General features: G+C 49.5%; 1 protein-coding gene across 1 annotated transcript; it reads right to left on the bottom strand.

Moving 5' to 3' along the window:
• Positions 1-142: 142 nt before the first annotated feature.
• LOC119100163 (glutamate receptor ionotropic, kainate 2) lies at positions 143-27664 on the bottom strand. The gene is made up of 18 exons (XM_037223273.1): positions 27580-27664; positions 19837-19995; positions 18370-18554; positions 15302-15462; positions 14966-15107; positions 14043-14210; positions 11927-12079; positions 10742-10951; positions 7208-7499; positions 6762-6900; positions 5137-5274; positions 4651-4705; positions 3940-4082; positions 2966-3195; positions 1231-1343; positions 647-796; positions 267-331; positions 143-224 (listed from the first exon to the last, which is right to left on the bottom strand). The coding sequence occupies exons 1-18, from the start codon at positions 27623-27625 to the stop codon at positions 143-145; spliced, it is 2631 nt and encodes an 876-aa protein (XP_037079168.1). The 5' UTR covers positions 27626-27664.
• Positions 27665-27901: the final 237 nt, after the last annotated feature.

Genomic DNA, 27901 nt, shown 5'->3' on the forward strand with positions numbered 1-27901 from the left:
CACCCTACATGGTCACACGTCACCAGGGCCGTTACAGATCACCCCAGATCGTCACACGTCATCCCGGGCCATCACACGTGACTTCGGGACGTCACAGGCGGCCAGCGGGCGCCCGGAGCGGCGGCGGCCGCCAGCCGACCAGTCAGGACACGGCCGGCGCGTCGTAGCCGGCGAAGGCGGGGGCATGCTTCTCGGCAGCGCCGCTAGGGAACGCCACCAGGCCGCTGCCCGCCGAGCCGCGGCGGCCGGCCGTGACGCGGGCCGGCTTGGTGCTGCCGCGGCAGCGCAGGATGACGTGAAGCTCGCGGCCCATCTCGGACAGGATTGATGTCTGCGGACAGGGGAGCAGGGCCGCCCGTCATCGCCCGCAGGCAGGCCGAGGAGGGGGCGGCGTGTGACGAACTGCACGTGACGGCGTTCTGCCACAGGCAGAGTGGGACGCTTGGGTAGAAGAATGGTAGGCGGGTACGAATGTAGTTTTTTAAACCATATAATGATACAAATAAACCAAGCATCGCGGATGAAAACAAAACACGATGGCATGTCTTCGCGACCAACGCTTGAACATATGCTCTTGCAACATCTTGAACATGTGCTCTATGCAAACAGAGTACCTCCGCTGCCACTCCGACGGTGATCGACTCACGTTGTTGTCAGCGGTCTGAGCGCGTAGGTGGAAGACGAACTCGACGATGGCGATGAGTGTGGCCACCACCATGCCGCCCATCAAGCAGACGAACACGCCGCCGACGTTCTCCAGATCCAGTTCGGACGCAATGGAACCGCCGCTGTCTTCCTACGCGTCAGGCCCCGATAGGTTACATCAGCTCGGAGATGCGTTTCGTTCAAGTCAGATCCCTCAGGCATCCCGCTCGACCGTAGGACGACCCGGGCATTTTACATTGACGAAGGCAAACATGAACAAGAAACAATGGACGAGGACATATATATATATATATATATATATATATATATATATATATATCCATATATACAAACATATATACATATATGTATATATATATGTATATATCCATATATACAAACATATATACATATATGTATATACATATATATATATATATATATATATATATATATATATATATATATATATATATATATAATGCCCCACATATTTCCATACAGGCTCGAAACCGCGCTGTTTGCGTTCGTTTAAGGCGTTGCCGCCGGATGGGAGAAGAGGTGCATGTGAACATCAATACGTACTTTGCACGTTTCACCGCCATGCTCCTCCCACCACATGCGCTTCAAGGCAGCCAGCTGGCCTTCTTCCTGCATTTGCAACAGCTTCTGGTTCAGCTGACTGGTCCAAGGAGAATCTACAGGCAAGCAAAACACGTACAACGATGTAGGAAACAGGAAAATGCTACACCTGGGATATTTTCTAATCGGAACTGCGGCTAGTTAACAGAGACAGGCATCCGATAAGTCTATTCCTATGGCCATGATCATGCATACAATAAGCTGCTTGAAGACATACTTCAAAGAAACGCATTCGCGGTTTGTTGAAATATTATTCCCAGGACGCGTCGGGATGAAATACTGCAAAAACGTCCAGCACCTATACAAACAGTAGACCTGAAAAGAACATCAACAAATAATGTTTTGGCTGCAGTCGTAACATATTTTTAGAGTGAACTTTGGCCGCTAATTGGTGCCACCGATTTCTTCAGTTCATTTCGCACTCCATAATGCACTGACCAGAGCCTTCTCTGATCTCGTTTGAGTCTTACTGTCAGCAGATGCGCCATGGTATGCACAAACGCCATTGTTGCAGCATTTCCTTGCTAACTGGCCACCGTCTGCCGCATAAACGTGTTGATGGATTCGAAATTGAACACCTTCGGTCATGGCTTCCAACTGACATGTTGCAGTTGTTGCACTCGTTACACCAAACATTGATTGATCTAAGGCTATCATTACCTGCCAATCAAAGCTTCATCTTCTGGGGATTATTCTCTAACAATGTCGTTATTCTAGCGTTATTGGGAGCAAAGGTAGCAGGAAGTGTAATAGTTATTTCAGAGGTGTTTTCAACTATTTGGGCACTGATACTTGCTATTGAAGCATTTTTAGTTCGCCCTTGACTTCAAACAAGTGATAGTTTGGCCAAATGCGATTCACAAGCCATGCGGCACTCTGACATTTATCCGACTCTGACATTTATCCGAGTACAGTTAAGACCAGTGTCGGTAAAACACAAAGCATAACATGGGCATGAGAAAAACCTCATGTTCGTCACTTGGTCACCATTATGCAAAAAAAGAGCATGGAAAAGAACATGCAGCAAGTCACTGCAACCCAAATCAAATGAAGTCAAATGTTATGAGCGTGTAGGTTACGTGGTTACTCACCAACGCTGATCACACCAGTAGGTTTACCCATGCTAAAACATCAACCATCCGCAACACTCTACAACACCAACAACTGCTGCAGAAAAATGCAACGGACAAAAAAAAAACAGTTCCGACGGATAAGAACTGTAAACACATCTACAAGTATCATGCCTGCCCACAAGAACGCCATGTACCTTACACTTGCTGCGTCTTAACCTCCGTTCCTTCCACCAACGGGTATACATCTTTTGCAGTATACCTTTCTCTTGAATCATCAGGATGGCTGAACTCAGTCGATCTCTTATCGGTGAACCTGAACAGGGCCAGCCGACTTACCAATGATCATTTCTGCTAGCGAAGGGCCAGAATACTGCGCTGCCACAAATACGATTAGTTAAGAACAGTCACAAAAAATAATTAAGAAAAGCCTCCAGGGGAAAGCAAAGGTCTCTCAGTTCGATTACCAAAACGGGATGAAAAGCAGTGAGCCGCCTTGCCCCCTAGCGCCCGTCACATGTGTTCCACAATGTTCCAGAGCGTCTCCCCACACGGTATTGGAGAAGCGGGTCCAAGAGCTCTCCGCGATGGATTGTGGCGGTGCTTACCCGGCGGCAGGGCGATTCCATATCCTTTGTTGTCGAGCAGGCCGCCGACCTGCGAGAGCTCGCACGCTCGCTCCACCACGTACTCGATGGTGGATGACTCCATAAAGTAGGCGTATTTCCCCGCATCGTCCTTGACCTTTTTGATGCCCGCTTCGGCGTCGAAAAATACGCTCGGCTGTGCGTTCTGCATCACCTGCCACATCTTGTTGTACGGCGAGATCTTGGACGTCCTACCGGGGCACAGACATTGAGACAAAGATGTTAGAGTCGGTTGCAGCTACATTCAACCCCTAGTACGGGTTGCACCGGCTGAGACTTGGCGAAGCGAGGCACAAATGCTAACGGATTGTACCCACTGAAGTTTAGCGGAACGTGGCACAAACGCTACCGGGATGTACCAACTGTAGCTTAGCGGAGCGTGACACAAACGCTACTGGGACGTACCGACTGAAGCTTAGCGGAGCGTGGTATAAACGCTACTGGGATGTACCGACTGAAGCCTAGCGGAGCGTGACACAAACGCTACTGGGATGTACCAACTGTAGCTTAGCGGAGCGTGGCACAAACGCTACCGGGATGTACCGACTGAAGCTTAGCGGAGCGTGGCACAAACGCTACTGGGATGTACCGACTGAAGCTTAGCGGAACGTGACACATACTCTACCGGGATGTACCGACTGAAGCCTAACGGAAGGTGGCACATACGCTACCGGGATGTACCGATCGAAGCTTAGCGGAGCGTGGCATAAACGCTAACGCATTGTGCCGACTGGGGCTTGGCGGAGCGTGGTACGGATGCTAGTCTGCACAGGCATACCGACAATTGCAATGAACTGCTAGCAGCGACAGTGTCTGTGTCGGACTATAACTTGCAGTTTCCATCTCCAGGTTACACGCATCCTTTCAGGTGAATTGGGGCTCCAGCCGCATGTGATCCGCCCAAGGCGACATGGTCAGCTTTGGCGGCGGCGTACCTGAAGAACGTGGCGGTCGATCCATCGGCGTACGTGCCGTACTTGATGTCGGTCTGCGCGGCCAAATCCTCTGCCGACTCGATCGGCGAGCTCATCCGCTCCACGGTCAGGAAGGCCGCCAGGTTCGCCGTGTACGATGAGATCTGCGGGCGGCGCAGCTGGTCATGGACGGGGTGATGAACGCTCGCGCGACCCGTCTCAGAGCATCCTGGAGGCGCTAACTGAGAAAGCTCACTGTGCCCACTGAGAGAGCTCACTGTACGACGTCAGTCGAATCTGGATTGTTGTCGGTCACCGTGACAACGCTTCGTGAAATGACTAGTATCAATCACTCGTTAACGAACCTGTTCAGATGAGTTCGAGTGGCAAGCGGGATCGCTCGTTCCGGGTTAGAAGTGGTAGGAACAATTTTCTTTTTTAGTTGTATGATTCTATCGGACGCATCGGTTGATACCGGGATATTCGTATTGAGTGCCATGGAGCTGAAAGACTGTCATTTGTTCTCGGAAACGGGTATTTGGATGCCCCATACAGGCCACTAGATGGCTCACAGCAAGCGCTAACCAGGGCTATTCACGCACATCTTGAAGTTATAACACAAGCCGCGCATCTCCAGCCGAACCAATGACTTTTACTGGGCATGTTTAGTCCGACGGGCCCGCGGGCAGCCCTGCGCTGATTTCGGGCAGCGGTGCGGTACTGTCCTCTCACCATGATCAGCGTGAAAAACCACCACATTCCAGCCACCATGCGAGTGGAGACTGCCCTGAAAACAACGGCAGGATGGTCTTACATGACAGAGTTTGAGACTCGCAACACACGGTTCACCAATCGAGGTATTGCGGCAAGGGACTGCGTAAGATAAATGTTTACGAACAGCCGTCTTTTGATAACAACTGTAGAATTATAGCACATGTTTGTTCACTGAAAATGCTTTTACGGCTGCAATGTTAGTGGTCGCGAATGCACATGAATGGCTGGAAAGCACTGCTTCGCCGCAGCATTGACAATAAATTGTAATGTGTACGCTATGGGCATACCCCAACTAGCTCTCTGTCAGTATTTTGGCACGTTTCGGTGGGGCAGACATAAATCTGATTTAAAACTGCCCCATCGAAACGTGCCTGAGTTCAAACATCCATGATTCAAGGATGTTTGAACTATCGCCGGGAAGTTGAGAACATTAGACAGACTCACTTGGGTAAGAAGTCGCATCCCTGCTGCATGAGGGAGCCGATGCAAAACCAGATACAGTTCAGGAAGTTGAACTGGTTCTCCAGCTGGTCCTGGTCTGGAGCGCAGGGGTGCGGAGGCTCCCACTCGTACGGAGTGAATCTGTCGCGCAAACAGGCACGGTACGAAACTAAAAGCAGTGAAATAAGCGATGACTTGTAACCTGACCTGAACAAACGGTGTGTTATAAAGCAAAACGAGCCGTGGCGTTCGTGGCTGGATTATTGAACATCTTGGAAACGCGTCTTTACAGAATGTATGCACCACTAGGTGAGTACATGGTAGACTGAAAAGCAGCAATGAAGCACGGGCAGCGAATACCAGCTTAAAAGTATACGTTTTAGTTACAGCAAAATACCACACAGGTCTGAGGATAAAAGAACTGTGGCACAGTCATAAGCTTTTCCCTCAGTTGAACATACACGTTATTTTAAGACTTTGAGGCCTTAACGTCTGAATTTTGTGCAGCCTGATATGATTGTTAGCAACGTCGTTTACTTACAGTGGTTTAGAGCGAGTTAAATAGTCGCTGTGGTTAATACTGACACTCACTGGTAAGTTTCTTTCGATGGGTTTGCTAGGTACCTGTCATCAAAATCGCTCGGTTCAGCCATTTGTATTTCGGCCAGCTCTTATCACAATACCGCACATTCAGTAACAAAACGTGAGACCCTAAATGACTTGAATGCTCGCGATATTCATGCAGTGTTCTAAGATTGTGATCTTTGTGGTAAATCATTACAGAACCTCACAAAACACGTCTACTTTACAACCAGCAAGCTTATGATTAACACCCGCCGCATCATGCAGTCCCTTTTTGCATTTTTCCGATCAAGGTGTCAGCTCATGCAAGCCTGTCAATATTTGCAGACTGTTATTTGCAGTTTTCGCAAATTGAACCCATTTTTCAAGTTGATGTGGGATACCACGATCAGTTTGCTTCATGAATATCCCCAAACGACCTATATCACAACTCAGAAACTCGGTTCCGGAGCTTTCCGCGAGGCCGTCTCCAACCACTGTGCACACATCACTTTTGATAAGTCGGTGACTGTTTCACGGCTAAACAAGGCCAATGGCATGCCATGCCTTGTTTTAGATTTGATCTGTCTTGGTAGCCTTTTTCGCTGAATATGTTTAAGGGCATGGTGCTGTGTTCATTTGCACAAGAAACTGCCGTTCCAAGGATAGGAAGTGGTAGCCTCTGGGACTGTGTGCTCATGCGTTGAAGTGCACATCAGCTGCAGCGTCACATTACACCCACAGGCTTGGAGCCGGACGTCGCTGGGTTTTTCAGACACCAGGCTACTCCATGATCTTCATTGCGCGGCTGTAGCTCAGTATGGGATCAAATGGGCAGGGATGCTTACTTCCTACCAACTCGTCGCCAACATTGCTGGTGAAAATAACTTTCGCCCGGCTGAGGTTGGTGTATATGCGTATTGGAAAAGGTGCATAAGAGAGAATATGACCGTCCAAGGTTCGTGTCAAACCATTAAACTTAAAGTAGCACTACTTGTGCCGCCCTTCAGCTTTGCAATTCCTCTTTACCTTTACAGTCCCCTTCACCTTCACACTGCCCTTCTCACCTGGCTAGAACAAACATGAGCAGAGAAACACCCATGGTAGCTGCTCCCATGTACAGCCAAACCCTCAGAGAGAGCGGAGAGAGGAATGAGAAGAGAGAGGGCGGCTGCTTGGTCGGCTTCCGGTACAGAATGCTGATCCCTGCAACCACGAAAAGGATTTAATTGAGGCTGAAGTAAACTCCAATGATACCTCAAGCGATCGAACATCTATGTGTCATTCGCAAGATAACCTAAAATGGCGGTAAGAAAAGAACACAGAGAAACGATGGGAGAGAAATGGGGAAAAATGAGAGAGAACACTAGGGGAAATATCGCCTGCCATCTCACACCTTTACGAAAGCACTCGCTCAGCCTGGTATCTGCAGCGGCCGTCTCCGCTGCCAAGCCTCGCTCCGTGTACGGCCGCCAGCGGGCCGCTGAGCACCGCTCGCGGCCGATCCGCTCACCGAGGTTCATGAACTGCATGGTAAAGTCGACCACAGCCTCGCGATCGGACGTGATGGTGAGGTCGGCGATGGCGAGGTCCGCCTTGCCGTCCAGCAGCTCGCCGATCATGCCGTTCCAGCGGCCTGTCGTCTCGTTGTAGGTGCCCGGCGCACCGTCGGCGTTCACCACGATTGTGTAGTTGAAGCCAAGCATGCGCGACAGCTCTTGGATCAGGTCGATGCAGATGCCCTCGTACCGGTCGTTGCCCACCAGCTTCTCCGTGGATTCCTTGATCATCGTGTACGGCTTTTTCTGTGGCACGATTAGAGGTGTTGGTACACTGGGATCGTCAAGATTGTGCGGTTCTACAAAATGAATCGGGCGTATTAGACCGTGAGGACACCCGGTAACTGGCACCAATGACATAGGTGGCTCATATGGGCAAGAAGCACCTTGAGCTCCCTCGGAAGTTCTCATTTGGAAAACAAACGACCTCCAGTCAACTAGAAAGTACTGCTTAAACGATGCTATCAAGGAGGTGTTGTCTATATTGACAAACCTCTAAGTTTCGAGCCTCTTGGTCACTAGACCACGAGTATAGTTTGAATGTCGAATTTTGTCAAGTTCTTGCACATTTTGAAATGAAGCCTAGGTCGTTTGAAGCCAGTTACTTTCAAATCATTTCTGAATCGCTGCGTGGACAATTTGGCCAGAACTGTCCAAAAACAACATATATGCACGACAGCAAATGACACTCAGATATAGGTGCTTCATAGTGTAACTGAAGCTCAAACTGCATGTTAACGGAACACACCTACGCATTCCACCATATTCCAGACCCTGTTAAGGTCAACTGAGGTCACCGAAATAATACGTTCTCATCGGGTAACCTTTTACATCCCATTTATGGCAAAGTGCCCATCAATCCAGGCCTCTTCCATAACAGTCAGATGGCGTTTAATTTATGTCATTACAACTTGTTATACTTTGTTTTCGCCTGAACTGGCCTGAAAATTAAAATGTGATGTTCGTGACCCTCACTAGACGTGCAGGACTTCAAGCAGTCCTTCCATTCCAATCAAGTCTCCCGTCCTCCCCATCTGCTTGGCCTCTAGCCGTCGGAAGGAAATAGTTCTCAATTTCGTCAAATTTCAGGTCATTGCGAGTTTTTAAACAACCATCGCTCTGGGAACAGAACACTTGCTTACCGCAGAATGGGAAAACACTGAGTTGTCTTTTGAGTATGTCAAGCCTTCATTGTCAATTTTTAACAGATTTTATCCGAACCTTTTGAAAAGATGGATTTCTGGGATTACAACCTACGCTAAGCAGTGCTTGTTGTGTGAGCCCTGAACTCTTCCATCGGATCGCGCTATTCCATTTCAAGGATAAAATTTGGTGGCGAAAACTTAACGTTGCCACAACAATCGGCGCGGTCCGTCCTGCCCTCTGACATCATCTGACCTTTATCGCCGCCGTCGCCACCGGCCGCAGGCCATGCCTGGCAACGCCAAATAGCGAGCGCTTAAAGCGACTCGAACTCACCCCGCCACCACTGGGTGAATCGGAAGGCAGAGGCTCTGACCGACTGGGCCACCGTAACGAACGTCGTCGCGCTGTTAGTGATTACGTGTCTAGGAAGTCAAGGTGGCAACAACGCTAAATGGTCAGGCCCCGAGCTCAAAGGTCGACGTTCAGGACGCTGGCAAGCTTGTCTTAAGCTTGAAATGCCAATCATCCGGAAACCTACGACAGCAAGTACTATTCCAGATGTAACTGGAGGCCGAATTACGCGTAAATAAACCATACCTGCGCTTCAACACGCGTTCGGAGGGGATCAAATTGAACCCCCGAAGGTTTTTCCGGAATGGTTTCCGAACGGTGCGGCGTGGCCGCACCAAATTGTGCGCAGCTGTAGACCATTAAATAGCGGATCGTTTGACATAGCAAATTTGGACGTACCTTTTCAGGTGGCTGACCTACGGCATTTCAAAGTCAGGCCATGGTTTCAGCCAAGGCAGTTTCTAGGGAGTCGTCCAATCTGATGCAATAACGGAGTGCTTGCCAAAGCCATACGGCTCTGAGATCCTTTCTTAGGCACCATATTTATTAAAAAAGCAAATTACGTTGACCTAAGGCCAGGTATGAATGTCAGACCAAGGTCACAACCAACCTGATTTATTACTCTAAGGCATGCTGTATGGGATAGTTTGTGGTGCTCATTTCGAATTTATCGACAACAGGAACAGCATTATAAACCTTCCATTGACTTCTTGGAGGTCAGAAAAGCTCATTGTTTTAAGGCGATCAAGGCTGACATTTTGTTTTAGAAACATATTGCCTAGCGTAATCTTTTTAGCTTGTTCAAATCAAAACTCAGAGCAGTCTTGTACGATTTTGGTCACCATGACCTTCAAAGGGTCAAACAAGGTCAATGACCTCGAATGGGCTTTTAAAATTTTGCTTAGAGACAGTTGCTTAGGTTCTGAGGGTACTTTGGAGACCAACCTGGAATTTTACTTTGTCTGACCTTACTTGACCTGTAGGTCATGAGCTAGAACGCTCAGACTTTGACCTAAATGAGTTCACGTACAGGCCAAGACACCCTGTAAATTTAGTGTCTTTAGCTCTCTTAGTTCTTGAAATCTCAGGGGGTCAAATTGACCCCCCCCCCCCACCCGAGCGAAGGGTATCTAGCCGGCCACCCGGGCGCGTGTTAAACAAGGTTCGTGACCACGAGGTTCACAGAGGTGGCTGACCTAGATGACCGGTTGACCTTCATGTTGTCGCCCCATCTTCAAGGCATTGGAGAGTGCAAATAAAAATTAATGCCTATTGCGAGCAATTTCCACCCCTTCGGACTCGTTTTATCACCATCAGGTGGCGTAAATTCATGCCATTCCCACTTGCCATGGTTTTTACCTGACCAAATGTGTGCACGTTAACTCGACCGGGCAGGTTACATGTAGACGTGACACACCTTGCAGCCTTGTACTGTTGGTCTCATCTTACAAGCAATACGTCCTTTTTTACACAGTAGCCCTGGCTCAATTGGAGGGTAAAGGAGGGTTTCATTATTTGAACGTTGCTCACAGCATAGCCAGTATATCTTCTTAATGGGTAAACATTGGAGGATATTAAAATGACAAAAAATCAATAACATAATTCATGAACAGTCCCTAACATAAAGACGAAAACGTTGCTGGTAACCCCTGACATGATGTGATTATCACTTGCGCACCCACAACAGTGAAGCAACTACAAAATAAAAAAACTAATCGTGCGTAGCATTTGTAAGATAAACAACATTTCTGCCTGGTCAATATCATTGTACTTCTGCGCTGATCGACAGTCGATGCATGCTTCTGATTTCGACTCATTTCAGCCCACGTCACGCGTACCATCTCATGCGAGGAGACTGGGAGCGCCGCCATAACGCAATCCCAATGGCATGAGCGCCTCCCTCGCAGCCGATATGACGCCTGAACGGATTCCTACCAGCCGAGGCCTCGTCTGCCCCATCCCCCCCCCCCCCCCCCCCCCCGAGCACTCACTATGAGCGTGGTGACGATCAGGTTCTGGTTGCGGATGCTTGGCGTCTGCCGGGTGCGGCTGTCGCTGCCGACTATGCTGAAGCCGTCCGGTCCCCAGCGCCCGAGCGGCGCGAGGCCCTCCTCCAGCACCGACAGCACGTCCAGGCTGAAGCTGGAGCGCTGGCCCAGCGTGTCGAATCGCACGAGCCCAGTCAGGCCCTCCACCTCCACCTGCCGGCCAGATGATCACCGCTCAGGGCCCACAGGCAAGGCCTGGGACAGCAGGCCGTTGCTAATGATACACAAGGTTGGCCCGGGGCGGGTGGGAACAAATCAGGGCCTCACTGCATCTGTGAGGGCAGGTTGGGACTGTTCAGCTAAGAACTTTATGCATTGGCAAGCCCGTGGTTTCTTGTTTCGAATGGGCAACGAGCTGGATTGGAGACGGCTTTTGGGAGAATTGCGGGCGTGGGTGCGTCTATGGGTAAAATATTTACGAATTCCCGAGTAAATACAGAAATGCTACCCAATGTCTCTGCACTTCCTTCAGTAATAAGTAGCTCTATCCACACTACTTCTTTAGTTATTTACGCAGAAGAGTTCCCTTGGTCTAAAGTTCCTGAAACTCTTCAATAACTTCGCAATTAGGCGTTGCAAAATGAAAACGGCCGGGTAACGGGCGGGTGCACCCAGCTAAGAACGGGTACCACGTAGGTACACCTGATTGGTAACGAGTACCGGGCGCCGGGTGGGCATGAGGTACAACACTGCAGATGAACTGGGTGAAGCACATCTTATCCCGAGGGCCGCTTCTACGCAAGACCTCTAGACATGACGGCCCAACACGTGAGGGTAGTAAGGGCCTCATGAGACTCCGTGTGTTGTGGAGTAGAACGATCTCACTATCAATTATGAATGTCGCACAGACCTTCAGACAGCCAGGTGACGATGGCTGTCAGTGCACGACCGGTGCATTCATGAGATGGTATGCTTTGCACCCCTCCCCCCACACCTGAAACGTTATTTGAGAAGGCGTGCTAGAAGCGCTTTATATTTCCTATGCTCCTTCAGCCTTCTGCACTGAATGAAAGAGGTGCGGAACACAATGTGCTGTAACACAATGCCTGTCGTTAAAAAGCTCAGTATGCGGGGAAAAAGTTATAACCGACCGCCACGACCTGCAGAGGCAGATCCTGGGCGTCTTACCAGCTGCATGTAGTTGAGCACACTCTCGCCGTGCGGCCAAAGGTCATCCAGGTCACAGTTGAGTGACGTCACACTGATGTCTCGCGAGCTGTGCAGGTCAGCGGCCGCCTTGGCGAAGAGCAGCGCCGCGTCATACAGCAGTGCCGCCTCAGTCTGCGGCGGGGTCGCGGGGGTCACCAGGGTTACGATCTCCGAGGTTAGCGGATCATCCGAGGTCTTGGAGATCAGCGGGGTCATCCGGGGTCGCGGCGTGCTCCCCACCGTTGGCTTCGGGGCTCAGAGACAGCTAAGTTACACTGACTTCATATCCGGGCTGTCGTGTGGGCGCACCGACTTCCGCACTTGACAGGGCCACTCAAGCCTTTGAATTAACCACTTCGAGGGAGCAGTTGGTCAGTGCAAGTGCCAATATGCCAGTAGTGTCCTAGGTTCAAGTCTGGCTTTTGCAGGCTTTTCCGCCACCGGCTCCTATCCAGGAGCTTGCAGCAACTGAGTAGTGATCGTCTGGCGGCTGTACGAACACAATGCCAACGGCGGGGGGTTCATGGTCCGCCCCGAAATGCAATACATGAACCAGCACCCGCCGCGGTGGGTTCACGGGCATGGTCCGCATTGAAATACATATTTCAGTCCGGTAGCCCAGCCGAGGTTGCGGCTGCCTTCTGAGCTACCTGAACTGTCCTCTGACCACTGGGCCCGAGAAACCGGGACAGGCCAGCTGCACGCACAGTGCGGAAGTGCTACGGTGGGCATCCCGTCAGCAAGCCCATGGCCATCACCATCCCGTCAGCAAGCCCATGGTCATCACCATCCCGTCAGCAAGCCCATGGTCATCACCATCCCGTCAGCAAGCCTATGGTCATCACCATCCCGTCAGCAAGCCCATGGTCATCACCATCCCGTCAGCAAGCCCATGGTCAGCACCATCCCGCAAGAGTGCCGACAATCAATCTCTGCGATGTGTTATCCACAGTGTGCTCTTTGTTCGTTGCCGTGCAGAGCACCAAAATCGACAAGGGCACCAAAATCGTTAAAAGCTTTTGGAATCTCTATACGCCGACAGCGTGACGGCTCTGAAAAAGACAGACCAGAGCAGCGTAGGATCGTTTACATGTACCGCTGTGCCCAGCTGTGCTCATCTAGGCTGGCGGTATTTCTCGTGATTGCATTACGAGTGGTTCTGCTGCGGTGTTGAATTTCTCTGGCACATTGCACGCCGCAGCCAAGAGCGCATTAGATTATCGTACATCCGCAACGTTGGCCCACTTCGTCTCCTCGCCGCGCTTACTATGGAAATCGACCGGTGCGAACTCAGTGACAACGACGGCACTCATGTGAGACGCTAATGATCTAACATGCAATATTCCACGAAATGGGGCGTCGGCGTCAGCTGCTTGCCGCCTCAAACCTGTTCGGATTCAGTCCAGACGACCATCAGCGCATCGACCGACCTTTTAAGGCCAATCTGAGGCTGTCGCTTGTCGGTCCAACGAAAAAGAGCGGCAGAGAAGTGGGCGATAGAGCACCGGGACGGACGACCATTCAGGTCGCCTCAACGGGCGCTGCCGTCGGCAGACAAAGGACGGCAGTAATTGCCAGGGGCCCGCACACGAGATCTCGCGCGATGTTTTTTCAAACATTTCAAAAGGTTGTTGGACGGCAATTTTTAGCAGGCATGTTGTTCAGCACCGTAAGACAGTTGGAGACAAAATGGCGTCAATTTGTCACAATGGATTGGCAGTGTTCAGTGTAACAGTTTAATATATGTTCATTACACAAAGTTCAAGCATGAGAGGTTTAAGAATGAAGAGTGTAAGTACGAAAAGTTTAAGCATGAACAGTTAAAGTAGGATTAGTTCCATTATGACCTGTTCATGTATAAACAGTTCAAGTATGAACAATGCAATGTATGATCAGTTAAATGTGACAATGCAAGTACTAAACTGAATGCTTCCGCACCGAGACAACAATTTCTTCCCCTGCTCACATTCTACCTACTCCACCACCCAGTACCAGTAATCCGCCGTTTCACCCAGTAATCCCCTATTTTAACCCGGAAATAGCGGGTGGTGCCGAGCGGGCCCTCCGCTGCGGCCCACCTCCTCCGCCCACTGACACTGAGCCGTGATGCGGTGATGGGGACGTGGCGGCCGCGCGCCGCCTCCGCCTCCTTCCAGCTCTCGACCCTCTTCACGACGCGCAGGTCCGTCGTGTTGATCAGTCGCAGACCCGTGATGTTGGTGCCCGCGTACTGGAAGTCGTGCAGCTCCACTGTGTGCAGGTCCTGTGACGGAGAGGCTGGACTTGCAGAGAGCCGCACGGATTGGGTAAACCCACGAATATCAGCATAAAATCGGTATCGGGCTGGGTTTGGTACGGATTTGGGGAAAGCTACGAGTCTGGCTACGCGTACGGGGAAGACTTTTACGAAATATCAGGTAAGTATTTCGAGAAACATGTTACACAACGTTACGCTTTTCTACAAACGCTTTTAACGCTTTTTGTTATTTGCGCTTATTATTAAAACTAACCCCAGTTACCTTGCATTTGCCATCATCGCTGCAGAAGGTTACGTTCGGGCGTACAATATGCCGAAATTTCGGCATATTGTATGGATGTCAAGGAAATGACAACGAAATGCGGGAATGGATGTCAAGGAAATGACAACGCTATTTGTTCAACTCTTTGTAGAATATCTTCAATAAACTCCAGCCATCTTAAATAACCGCGAAGTCAATTGATGGAACGAGTTGAGAAAAACAGCAAGTTAAACAATTCTAGGTCAGTCAATAATGTGCACTATAGCCCCCTCCCCTCCCCCTGGGATGCAAGTGCAGGTCTGCATGCAGGTGCAGGTCAAGTGCCTCATTTACCACTCTGCTTGTCGAGAGCAAGTTGTTACGCAGCAGAAAATGATCTCACTAATCATTCTTCCGTGCTTAGAGTTACAGGAGACCGATCATTTTGACAAGACAGATACACTCGATAGTGATGACGTCCATGCATGCCAGAGAACATTATGTAACTATCCTCGCTTACCAGGTTGGTGAAGAAATAGTGGTAATATCTGGTGACCATCCCAATCTGTTGCGCCTGCTTGAGTACGTTGAATATGTTTTCCGTTGAGCAGTCAATCACGATGTGCGTGCCTCCAGAGTTCTGAACTTGCTTCAGCAGCGGTCTGGTTAAGACATATGACGCATGAGCTCTTGGCGGACGTGGCGAATTCGATGCGATCAAATATCATGCTGTCTGCAGGCAATAAACGAAGCTTGCTGTGCTCAAAAGAATGTTTCACGGTCACGCTGCCTTCTTACATTCATGGAAAATCAACTCGGTGGGTGCATCTGTTCCTGACACAAGCTGCGCACTTGCCTGTAATCTTTGTTTTTTGGCAGCTGCCGAACACTCGCAGAAATTTTGTTATTATTATCGGGCATCTGCAGAACTTCCTGAAGGCGCACCAGCGAGTCATTGTCCTCATACAGGACGTGGAACTTGGTCCAGCCAAGAGTCTTCAAAATGTCGACATAAGCCTGCAATAACACATTCACCATGGTTCTCATTACGGACTGCGAAACAGGGAGGCCTCAGAATTATTTGATTCTGATATTAGCTCAGCCATCCAGCCTCAGAAAAAGTCGGAATGATGGTACCTGCCACATGACGCGTAATCACGTTTGATGAAATCAGATATGCGTCGTGATTTCTAAAGTAAACAAATTCAATCTGACCATTGCTAATCAGGCACACATACCGTGTATACGTTCAACAGATATTGCCAAGATGAGCCCCAGTCAGGCTACGTAACATCATGCGAGCGAGATATGGGCATATGTAGGGTACGCAACACTCCGCTGTCGTGGTGAATCGAAACGGAACCCCCTGTCTGCGGGAGCCTGCTCTCGTCACACAAATAGTGGCTGACGCGTACCCTATGTCAGGGGTGCACCGAAGGGCGGGGGGGGGGAGTATGTGTACCCCCCCCCCCTTATCCTCATTTGGACCTCATTTTCATTTTTTCCACGGATGACTTCAGACAGAAAGACAAAAAATGGAGTGATGCTTTCCTCGTGACCTCTGTCGCCCCCTCTGCACTTCAAAAAACCCTGGCTTCGCCCCTGCTACGGGTGTCGATTTGTATTCCTTTGTGATGGCACTGCCCCATCCCCAATGTTTAGTTGTCCCCCAATGTGTGTCTGTCCTCCTCCCAATATTTTGAACTGGAATATTTCTAAATGTAGGAAAGAGCTGACTACCACGAGACGACCTTCTTTAATCCTTCCTCGTAGTGACGTCCCCCTGGAGGGCACAGCTGTGTAACTCGAGGTCGCAACCTCAATATTATGCCTTCAGTTCAGGGTATAATTTGACTTTTTGTCCGTCGAATGTAAGCTCAAACTTTTTTCCGCAACAGACCAAGACATTGACGTCACTGGTTCTATGTTGTAAGGTCTCATAACACAACAAGATTAGGTAACAGGTTTGTTATTCTGTCGCGGCATCAATTGTTCAGATTATGGGTCCAGTTCGCTTACAAAATGTGAAACCACACAGAAAACGAAAAGTTTGCGGGGACAGATTTTTAATCTGGTTCCATGCTGGGCACAGTTAATTGCTAGCACAAAACATCTGCGACAGATCTGTTTTGCCTCAGTCCCTTATCTAAATACCATGGAGGGACGTTTACTGGACCATGCGACTACACGACCGTCGACTGCCCCGTAACCAGGTTGGCACCATCAAGCCAGCGGATAAATGGCCTTTGTTGGCGATCCCTTTTGCGAGCATTTTACGCATAGCCGCTAACGCGCTCGTAAAAAGGCGATGTCTTTAAACGGCCTCTTCACTGTGCTTATCAAAGGATATCACATGCAACATGAAACACAGTCACGCTTAGTTAAGCTGTGAGAAAAAATCACGCTATTTTTTGGAACAGAGATATTGTTTTTGACAGCCTTACGTTTTTCGGAACAATATAACGAAAAATTTTGAGCTTCATCTTGAATCGTGCGACCAATGTGTCTTAAAATAGGTATGTAGCTGCGTTCATCCACCATTTTAAGGAAATCAACGATTCGTTGTTAGATTGGACTTTCAGATGACGAGGGTTTCAGGTTTCAGGCGCATCGCCGTGTGCAGCAAATAATGACACCATTGAATAATACGTAATCTCACGCATTTCAATCAAACTTATTTTGTACACTGGCCACTTATAAAGTTGCCACTCCGTTGAAGAACCAAATCACTTCAAATCAAAATGACTTACACATATGATATGCACCAACTGAACGGAAATTTACGCGCACCTCGGGCAGCGCAACAATTTCATAATAAGCCTGCATGCGGCGGTCGCATTGATAGCACACGCATGTTCTACACCACTAATACAACAAATTCATTCTCACCACTGTGTTTAGAGCACATTTGTACGCATTCAATTGAAGCAGTTTACTTTTAGCTTCAATTCCACACAACTACTGGTCAACGCGCACTGTTCATTTTAAGTTGTTCAACACGACGAAGTTTTGTTGAGCACTGTTGACCGTGGTTATGCCGTTGGTTGCAATTGTTGATGACGTAACATAATTGAGTTGAAAATCTGGTACATCATATTCAAAGTGACATGTGCACGCGCCACTTGCGCATTTCCGCAAAAATCGTAACTTAAGTACAGCAGCAATTGACACAGGAGGCGTTTTGACTTCAATCTAGGGCCAAAAATTAAATCGGAATAAATTGTGTCATTTGAGCGAATTGTTTGGCTTTCAAATCCAGTAACTGAATCCGTTATGTAGCCGGATATTTACCGCCCCATAGATATAAAGTATATATTTTTGTCGTAAAGAGCAGTGCACATGCCAACACTTCAACATCCCAACGTTGGTAATAAAAAGTCACATTACCTCTGCCATATACTACGCAACGGCTGAGCGGATAAACGATGCGATAAACTTTATGCAGCTAGCGCCATAAAGCACGCATATGCCTCAGAGGTTGAACTGAAAAGCTATGGAGAACGGAAATGGTCAAGTCCTTTATGACTAGCCCTGTCCTGTCCCCTCCCCAAACCAAAAATACGTCCCGCCGCGATGATCACCATAAAAGTATGTCATTGGCGCCCTCATGCCGTCTTTAGATGTTTTCCTTTACTTTCAGGTCAGAAGGGGCACGTGTCTCCAGTCCCATCCCCCTAGATCCGTTTTGAAATGATACAACCATTGACGATAAAAATTGCCTTTTGCCCAAACAAACTGGGTAAGAAAAATATATAAGGGGTTAGATCGTTGGGCTCGCAGCTCGGCCCCCAAACCATTGACAAAAATTGACACCCCTGGCCCCTGCCCTGCATGATTTGCGTCCGTACGACATGCATTCCATTGCGCAACCATCTTATCAGTGTAAGTCGCATGCTTGTCACAATGTCTGAGGCGGCAGATCACCTTGCTTAGCGTGGCCGCGTGCGGGTAGAGGTTGACGGAGAAGTGCTCGCTGCCGCGCCGATAGCGCCACGTGGTGTCGATGTGCGGCACGGACTTGGTGTCGCACATACTGCGCACGTGCGACGCGGCTGGCTCGGCGCTGGGCCCCACTATGGCGCCCACGCCCAGCTTCAGCAGGTGGCACACTGCGACGGAAGGGTGAGAGAGCGTGCTGCTGTCAGAGGCGGAGCAGAGAGCTGGGCGGCTGGTAGGTCTGCCGGTGGGCTGCGTCCCGCGGGACAGTCGGTCGCTGGAGAAACAACCGCACTGGAGAATGGATCTTTGATGTTGAGCTCAATTTTGCCAAGCAGATGAGAGCCCTACAATATTTGCATTCGTGGCTTCGGGAGAAAGATCCACTCGAAACATTCGCATGCATCTCAGTCTTGCAAGTCGTACGCAAGTCAGTCCTGACCGTTTCGATGCGAAACGGTCAGGACTGACTTTGTTCGGCCCAGCCCGGTGTCGTGGCACCGGTACCGGTACCATGTCTGACCTTACCAGTCACAGTGGATGACCCTGTTCGTCAGCCCGGTACCGGTACCATGTCTGACCTTACCAGTCACAGTGGATGACCCTGTTCGTCAGCCCGGTACCGGTACCATGTCTGACCTTACCAGTCACAGTGGATGACCCTGTTCGTCAGCCCGGTACCGGTACCATGTCTGAGCTTACCAGTCACAGTGGATGACCCTGTTCGTCAGCCCGGTACCGGTACCATGTCTGACCTTACCAGTCACAGTGGATGACCCTGTTCGTCAGCCCGGTACCGGTACCATGTCTGAGCTTACCAGTCACAGTGGATGACCCTGTTCGTCAGCCCGGTACCGGTACCATGTCTGACCTTACCAGTCACAGTGGATGACCCTGTTCGGCATGACCCGGCGCCGTGGCTGACCTTCTCTGGCTCAGCTCGGGACTGGACGGTGACGGAACACATGTGACCTCACCCAAGGTCGTACCTGACCGAGTGTGACCCAGCCGCGTGCCGTAACCAATCTCACCTGAACCTGTCCATTACATTGATAGACAGTCTGACTTGGCCTGAAGGCATGACCAACCTCATCTGAAACAGCCCGGTGCCACCACTGGCCTCGTGTGAGCCATTGTAGTGCCGTGACTTACGCTGTCTGCCCTTGTGACCATTGCAGTGACTGACCCAGCGGAACCCGGCCCTTTGCCACGACCGAGCCCGTCTGATCTCACCCAATGCCGTGACTGATCCTGGCTGACCCTGCACGATGTCCTGATTGACTCAGCCCACCAGACCAGGATGACCCTGCCTTGTCCCCTAAATGATCTAGACTGACCCAGGCCGGTGACGTGATTGACCCAGACTGACCCGGCGCGGTGGCGTGACTGACCCAGGCTGACCCTGCATGCTCCCGTTACTGACCCAGGTTGACCCTGCCCGCTGTCGTGACTGACCTCGTTTGGACGTGTGGAAGCCGTTGCCGGTCTGCACCCGCTCCACAGTCGGCACGAGCGCTACGTCCGGTACGTTCAGCGTCTGGCTGGCCTGCTCCACCCCGTACCGGAAGGCCATCTCCAGCGCGGGGTCCGCCTCATGCTGGTCAAACAGCGCCCCTGGCGGACAGAGGCCCGCTGGGCGTCACGCGCAGGCTGCAGCGGAGGTCTGGTCGGTCAACGCTTATCAGTGACAACGCAGCTGAATATACACCCGTACGGTTTGGCGACGTATGACTTTGTTGTCAGGCATCCTAACGCAGACACATACATGATGACTTGGCATGAGCCGCGGTCATCACACGGGAGTCCAAAATGCCAGCCCATGACAAACAGCTTTTCATGCTTGCACACTGATTGGGTCAGCGTCTTCATGGCATGTGCAGGGCATGTGGCTGGCACGCTTCGCTGGTTATCGGTGTATGTGTTCATTGCATCCCTGGGGACGCCTCGCTGGTTGTCGGAGTATGCGTACACTGTACCGCTGAGGATATGGTCATGCGTCGCTGACTGTTGGGAGTACGTGTACGCTGTATCGCTGGGGATATGGTCATGCGTCGCTGACTGTTGGGAGTACGTGTACGCTGCATCGCTGGGGATATGACAGGCACGCATCGCTGGTTGTCGGAGTATGTGTACACTGCATCAATGGAGATATGGTCATGTGTCGCTGACCGTTGGGAGTCAGCAAGTGATGTAAGTCAAGTGATGCAACGTGTACGTTGCATCACTGGAGATCTGGTCATGCGTCGCTGACTGTTGGGAGTACGTGTACGCTGCATCGCTGAAGATCTGGTCATGCGTCGCTGACTGTTGGGAGTACGTGTACGCTGCATCGCTGAAGACATGGACAAGACATGGTCATGCGTCGCTGACTGTTGAGAGTACGTGAACGCTGCATCGCTGAAGACATGGTCATGCGTCTCTGACTGTTGAGAGTACGTGAACGCTGCATCGCTGAAGACATGGTCATGCGTCGCTGACTGTTGAGAGTACGTGAACGCTGCATCGCTGAAGACATGGTCATGCGTCGCTGACTGTTGAGAGTACGTGAACGCTGCATCGCTGAAGACATGGTCATGCGTCGCTGACTGTTGGGAGTACGTGTACGCTGCATCGCTGAAGATCTGGTCATGCGTCGCTGACTGTTGGGAGTACGTGTACGCTGCATCGCTGAAGACATGGACAAGACATGGTCATGCGTCGCTGACTGTTGAGAGTACGTGAACGCTGCATCGCTGAAGACATGGTCATGCGTCGCTGACTGTTGAGAGTACGTGAACGCTGCATCGCTGAAGACATGGTCATGCGTCGCTGACTGTTGAGAGTACGTGAACGCTGCATCGCTGAAGACATGGTCATACGTCGCTGACTGTTGGGAGTACGTGTACGCTGCACCGCTGAGGATATGGCAGGCAGGCCTTTTTGGTTGTCGGCGTATGTGTGCAGTGGATTCTGCTAAGAAATGTGACTTGCGTCGAGGGGTAAAGGCTTACAGGGAATGTTCTACATTTGAAGGTATTGAGTTAAGCATCAGATGTGATGGGAAATGCTTCCTTGTAACTATTGGTAAGCTTTAAAGGTTCGAAAACGACGAAAAGTAGCAAAATTTCAGTGTACAAAAATGGGTCCCATTACGTCATTGTTTGGTGGCGCCATGAAACTGATTTCTGACGGCAGCTAAACCTGGCAACATCTGGCAGCCAGACCTAAAGAATATCTCGAAACGCGCGATAGCTGACGCCAACCGGCCATTCTCGTCCAGGGGGGCTGTGTTGAGGGGCGGATTAGTGGGTGGATTATTTGTGAATGTTTTGTCTTGGTGCTGGCCGTAAGAAAAGCTTTCGTGGGCTGTTTGACAAGCGCAACGTAGCGATCGCCAGCTGTTATGACAAGTTCTTAAGATCAAAGCACGATACGCTGTGCTGCTGCTGTCGTTGCTTTGCTGTTGATGTTTTTATCAATACTTTATTGTCGACCGATCATTGCGCGCAGTGCTGTAGTCCCGATATCGAAATAATGTGATGTGTACACTAGTCACTGTCCTTATTGTTTGTAACTGAAAATGGGGTGTCTTGCCAAAATTTATAAATTTGTAACGTTGTCTTTATTGTTGGTAACAGGAAATGTGGTGTCATACGAAAGTTAATAAATTCGTTACATTGCCATGCAATGATTGTCCAAGCGTTGCTATTGCTATGGCAAAGATGGTAAGGCTGGGCTACCAGGAATGTTTTTTTATTTTTGCCCGGGATTATTCATGTAATTAATAGTTAACTCTAATGTAGCCATTGTGGTGCAACAACATTCTTGCCGTAGACAGTCCTCTGGCAATGTTAAACACATTTTTACCAGTCATTCATAAATTATCATCTGCTATCTCATAGGCTTGACATAGAGTTCTCAACCAAGGTGGTACATTGTGTAATGGATCTCGGTGCCGTACTATGGCATGACATAATTAGCAACAATATGGTTTTTCGACCGCAATTCATGCTGCTTTCAAAACAAATTCCAGCATGAAAAGATGGGACAAGCATGCGCTCTTGTATTGACTTCCCATCTGACATCTGACTGACCAAAAGCACACGATACAATATACAAATCACTTTCAGCAAAGCAGACAACCAATAATATCACTTGGTCAGCTCGCTTCGGGAATCCAGAAAACGCAAGTGAGAAAGATGCTAACACATCTTTCACTCCCATGGTCATGCAACATGCTGCAGCCATCAGGCTGCTTTACTAAAAAAATAGCGGGAAATTTTACATGTGGTGAAATGACACTGCAAACATGCTGACCTTGCGCAAGGCTGGAGACATAACAAGTGCGCGTATTCATGATTGGATGGGCAAAATGCAAGGAAGTGATGAAGCTGCCAGTGCACACAAGGTTCATGAAAAACACATTATTAAGTGTTGTCCAAGACACCAACAGCAATACTTTTGCACCTTTCTCAGCACCGAGCATCCCACGCAAGTTGCAGTAACTATGACATTGATTGCTCAGGAGCAATGCTTGCCTGCATACAAGATTTGTGAAGACAGTACAATGCGCATTAGTCATAATAACGCTCTATATTTTCGGAATTCTTTAGAGAAAGACACTTGCAAAGGCATATAATGTAAGCCTCTACTGCCAAAGTCCATTAATGAGCTGCACACACTAGCCCCTACTGCCAAAATGAATTGCTGATATAATGACATGCGATGGATTAATTATACGCTGTAATACCTCAAAAGGTTCACAATGTTGGCAAGATCATAATGAAGCACCACCACTAGTACTTGCCTTTGTACACCCCTGCAACCTAAGTGCTAGTGTTTCTCTCAGATTGCCAGCATTCCTTTGTCATGTTTAAACATAAACATAGAGGTAGAGGCAAGCATCAATATCAATAGGCATCAATATATCAGGCAACGATATATCAGGCATCAATATATCACATTTTATTGGGAGTCAGTAGACTGGGGGGTACCAAAACAATGTTCTCTCTCAGATGAACAAACCTCGCACGTACACTCCCCCTCACATTAACACCAATACGAGCCACTGGCACACACCACCAGTGATCACGCGCATTTCGAGCCACTGATTCACACTCTTTTGTCAAATAAGTGTGATCTCACATTGGCACAGCTCGCGGGACTACCAAATCGCAGGCTTTCTCACAATTTCCGCATAGATATTCAGTCACAACACCGAACTTCCCGTAACCTCCCTTCGAAACAAAGTCCCAGCGGGGATTCATGGTAATGTGGCTCAAGAGGTTCTTGTAAAACACAATTTTGTGTTCAAGACTTAAATTTGTCGTACCATATGTGTGAAATAGTTATAGAAATATATATGTATATACATATATATATATATATATATATATATATATATATATATAATTACTGTGCTGTTTCCCTAGTTTCATAATGCCTTGCTTACCCATAAACCCGTGCAAGGTTCTGTGCTCCGGTACGCAAGGCGCCAACCGAGCTGTTTGTAAGAGATACGTTAGTAGAAAAACAACGCCAGCAAGAGAAAAAAAAATTGCCGTCGCGTACTCTTTTTTATAACTTCGGGAAAGTGCCCATTTTTGGGTGACGTACTTTTTTGCAGACAGTGGCGTTCCTTTTTATAACATTGGCCTGTGGCCTAGAAATAAGGAAAATGTCCCGTTCACGAGTGTCGCACACCCCGAAATTGCTCACACTTGTGCTCTCGACACGCATTCAGCAGCAAAATCCTACTAACAGTTCATCATCTTCCGCGGACTGTACCACATGTGCAGCATCATCGCCTTGGTGAATGTAGCAGTGGCCATGCTGTTTTGACCATAAACAAAAAACAGCCTGTAATATCACGGGGATCTAATGACGTTTCTATGACGTCATTAATCAGGCGATTTTGAAATAGGCTCTAAACAGGACTTTTCGTGCTTTACGGGCGTGTAACTCAGGAATCAGAGCGGTTTGGGTCTTAAAAAGAGCATATCCGTGAACTGCATCAAAATGTTCTCAAGATGGCTATTTCAGGTCAAACCGCCATAGAAATCATGGCTATCCTTTTTGACGGAATGAAAGGAAGACTCTTTTCCCTTGGTAGATTCGACGGAGTTACAGCTACGGATGTGCGGACTTGATGCTTGACGAAACAAAAGTACACCAACAGCATGCCAATATAGGCAGGCTAAATAAGACAATGGCTTAAGTTAAACCCAATTTTGTTTCCTAATGTCATAATTTCGTGCAAGAAATCATTATTATCACAAAAAGGTGTCTGTTTGAAATCACACAACACAACAGTTCCATACCATGCGATCATTGCAGTCGCTGGCTGACCATTGTGTCAACAACTGTAAAGTACAAGAACAGAAACAACCGCGTGCAGCAGTTTCATCTGGCTGTAGATGAGAAGCTCCTATAAAAAACAACCCAGCGCTCGATACACCATCGTTTACACGACATGATATTCAAGCATTAACACATGACAGTGCGTTGCTGTTCATGATGTTCTGAACCTGCTAAGGTGCTAGTGCACGTAAGTGATTTCAACCTGCGTCATCTTTGCTCTCGAGACCATAAATTACGCCATGACGTAATATATCAAAATTACGTGAATTACGTCAAGACGAATGTCCTACATTCACCAGGACCACAGGGCACAGTACTAAAATATAGCAAGCTGAGAGAAAACTGTGGTGGACTTCTGGTCTGATCCTTACCTTCTCACTCTCCCGTATGATAATAATCAACCCACTCTGGGGCTGATTTCCGCTAATTTATTCACCGATTTCTTAACTAGACTAGACATTATTAACTAGAACTTAAAGCATCTGTAAATATTCCAGGAAGTATGGTGTACCTACTCATGTTTTAATGCCGAGATCCTAGGACTACGTTTCTACAATGCCAGGATCCCAGTATCAAGATTTAGTACAGTGAGTGACATCCCCAGCTGGCATGAAGGCCACTCTCTGCAATTCACAAGCTTTTTAAATTACCGCCCATACATCTGTGCTCCGAATGCCGCAGTACCCCGCACAGCGCCCTACTCTCCCAGGCCGGGCCGAACCCCCCTCCTCCCACCGTCCCTAGGGCCAGCGTAACGCCGTCCCAGCTCTGACGCCGCCGCCGCCATAGCAACGCACCTCTCGCTGAACCCAGCCCGGCGCGGCGCGGCGTGCCGTCCGTCCTCAGATAAATGGAAAACAATTCGGCCGCTGGGGCAGTGATAGCGGCCCAATCGGCGACCGCCGCCGAACCGCGTCCTCCGGGACGCGCTGATGAAAAGCCCATCGATTTCGACGGGCCAGGCAAAAACCGCTCCGGCTGGTCGACTGTCGACAAACGAGAATAGCAGGGCGGCGGAGGCGGCGCGTCAGCGCGGTCGGGTCGTCCGACGGCGCGCGGCACGCCGACCAGGCCAATGGTGGCAGGACGCCACGGCGTCCCAGCGCCCGCCCGCCGACGGCCGTCTTGTTATGGGAACCGAGGCCAGTGGCGGACGGTGCAAAAAGCAATGCTCCGTGTGGATGCCATGTTTTTCCGTGGCTGCTGCTGACGGCCAAGACGAATGACGGCTCTGGTGATGGCCGCACTGCGTTCGGATATCATCATCATCGTCAGCGATGAGCTAGACACGCGTTGCCTCCGGGCAGATAGACGGTGTCTGTTCCGCATCCCACCGTCGCCTTTATACAAACTCGTGATACCTATAGATCTCTCTCTCCTCTCTCTCTCTCTCTCTCTCTCTCTCTCTCTCTCTCTCTCTCTCTCTCTCTCTCTCTTTCTCTCTCTCTCTCTCTCTCTCTCTCTCTCTCTCTCTCTCTCTCTCTCTCTCTCTCTCCCTCTCTCCTTTCGCCAGCACGCTTTCCCTCGTCTTTCTTTTTTCTCTCAGTTCCCTTTTTCCACAACCCTCTTCCTCTCTTCTCTATCTTTCCCTCTTTCACCTCTCCTCCTACTGAATGCAGGACACTTCTTTAGAGAATGCCACCGCTCTCTCTCTCTCTCTCTCTCTCTCTCTCTCTCTCTCTCTCTCTCTCTCTCTCTCTCTCTCTCTCTCTCTCTTCCTTTCGCCAGCACGCTTTCCCTCGTCTTTCTTTTTTCTCTCAGTTCCCTTTTCCCAAACCTCTTCCTCCTGCTCTATCTTTCCCTCTTTCACCTCTCCTCCTATACAGCTCTGCACAATTCTCACTCTTATACACTCAATATTTTACTCTTCCATTTTCGAGTTTCCAGATATTCTGCCCTACAAATCCCCATACTTTTTAAATCCCCTCCCCTCTCCTGCATTCTCTCACTGTCCCACCCATCCTCCCTCCGCCGTCCTCCTTCGCCTCTGCCCACCGTTCCCCGCTGGGCGTTCGTCGGTTGGTCGGTTTTGTACCGGCGTCTCGTCCGCGGCCGGCGGCCGGGCGCGACACTAACGAACCACCGTCAACGTCACTTCTTTACGCCAGATTATCGGACCAGACCCGGCCTAGGCAGAGCGAGCGAGGTCAGCCAGTGTGGGGAAGACGGTCGCCAGTGGCAGAGCGAAGGAAATAGGTCGCCATTGTGGCGCAGAATGCTCGGAAACGCCGAGCGCTGGGGAGGGACAGCAGCTGGGTTAGGGGCCAACGGCAGGCCAGCAGGAAAGGCATGTGATGGCTGGTGACATGTGAGATATAATGGTAAGGAATAACAGGAGAGGTAAGAGACAGCAGGATAGCCCACCAAACAATGTTTGGTGCCGTGGGTCAGTAGGCATGGGCCTACTTATGAAGTATATGTAAACGAACGCAACGAGATGTCACTTTAAGTTACATACGAATGCATAAAAATTTGATAATATCTTGATTCCTATGGTGTTTGTTATTTATGGTCTTTAACTTTCCCGTTGATATGTAGCTCCAACATTTCGGCCCAACGCGGACGAATAGGGGACTCTAAAGACCACTTTCATGTACGAAGTCAGTATTGGGATTTGAGCATCATAGCACCACCATGGTGTGTTAATTCAAATTCACATGATGTTGAAACAAAAAATTGCTAACAATACCAGACAGAACAAACGAATCATAGACGAAACTAAGACAGGCCAACAGTTTGATGGGATACCTATATTTTTTACACAGTATGCATGCCCACGTATCCATACACACCATCATGTTGGAAGGCTCAGTCCCTTTAAAGAACAGAGGGTGACCAACAAAAGCCACTGCCACTTACCTATGGTGATGATGTTTTTGGCAGCGCCGACTGGTGGGGCCAGCATCAGGGCCGGCAGCAGCAGCAGCAGCAGTGACGCCGACGGTGGCGGTGCGGCCATGGCCGGTGTCCCGCCCCGGCGCGGCGCTGGCGACGCGAACTCGGGCCAACTGCCGGCGCATTATTCAAATCACCTCTGATTGCCGCGCTGGTTCAGAGGCTTTGTATGCATGAAATTGTGTGATAGACAGTGGTCCTCAGCCCCGGAGGAGACGCAATTTAGCTGCATTGGAACTTGGTCTCAACTGTTGAGGCACTGAGCAGGTCAGCATGATTGGGGGGG

Source organism: Pollicipes pollicipes, unplaced genomic scaffold (genome assembly GCF_011947565.3).
Source record: "Pollicipes pollicipes isolate AB1234 unplaced genomic scaffold, Ppol_2.1 Scaffold_4881;HRSCAF=5763_pilon_pilon_pilon, whole genome shotgun sequence".
In the NCBI taxonomy this organism is placed as follows: domain Eukaryota; kingdom Metazoa; phylum Arthropoda; class Thecostraca; order Pollicipedomorpha; family Pollicipedidae; genus Pollicipes; species Pollicipes pollicipes.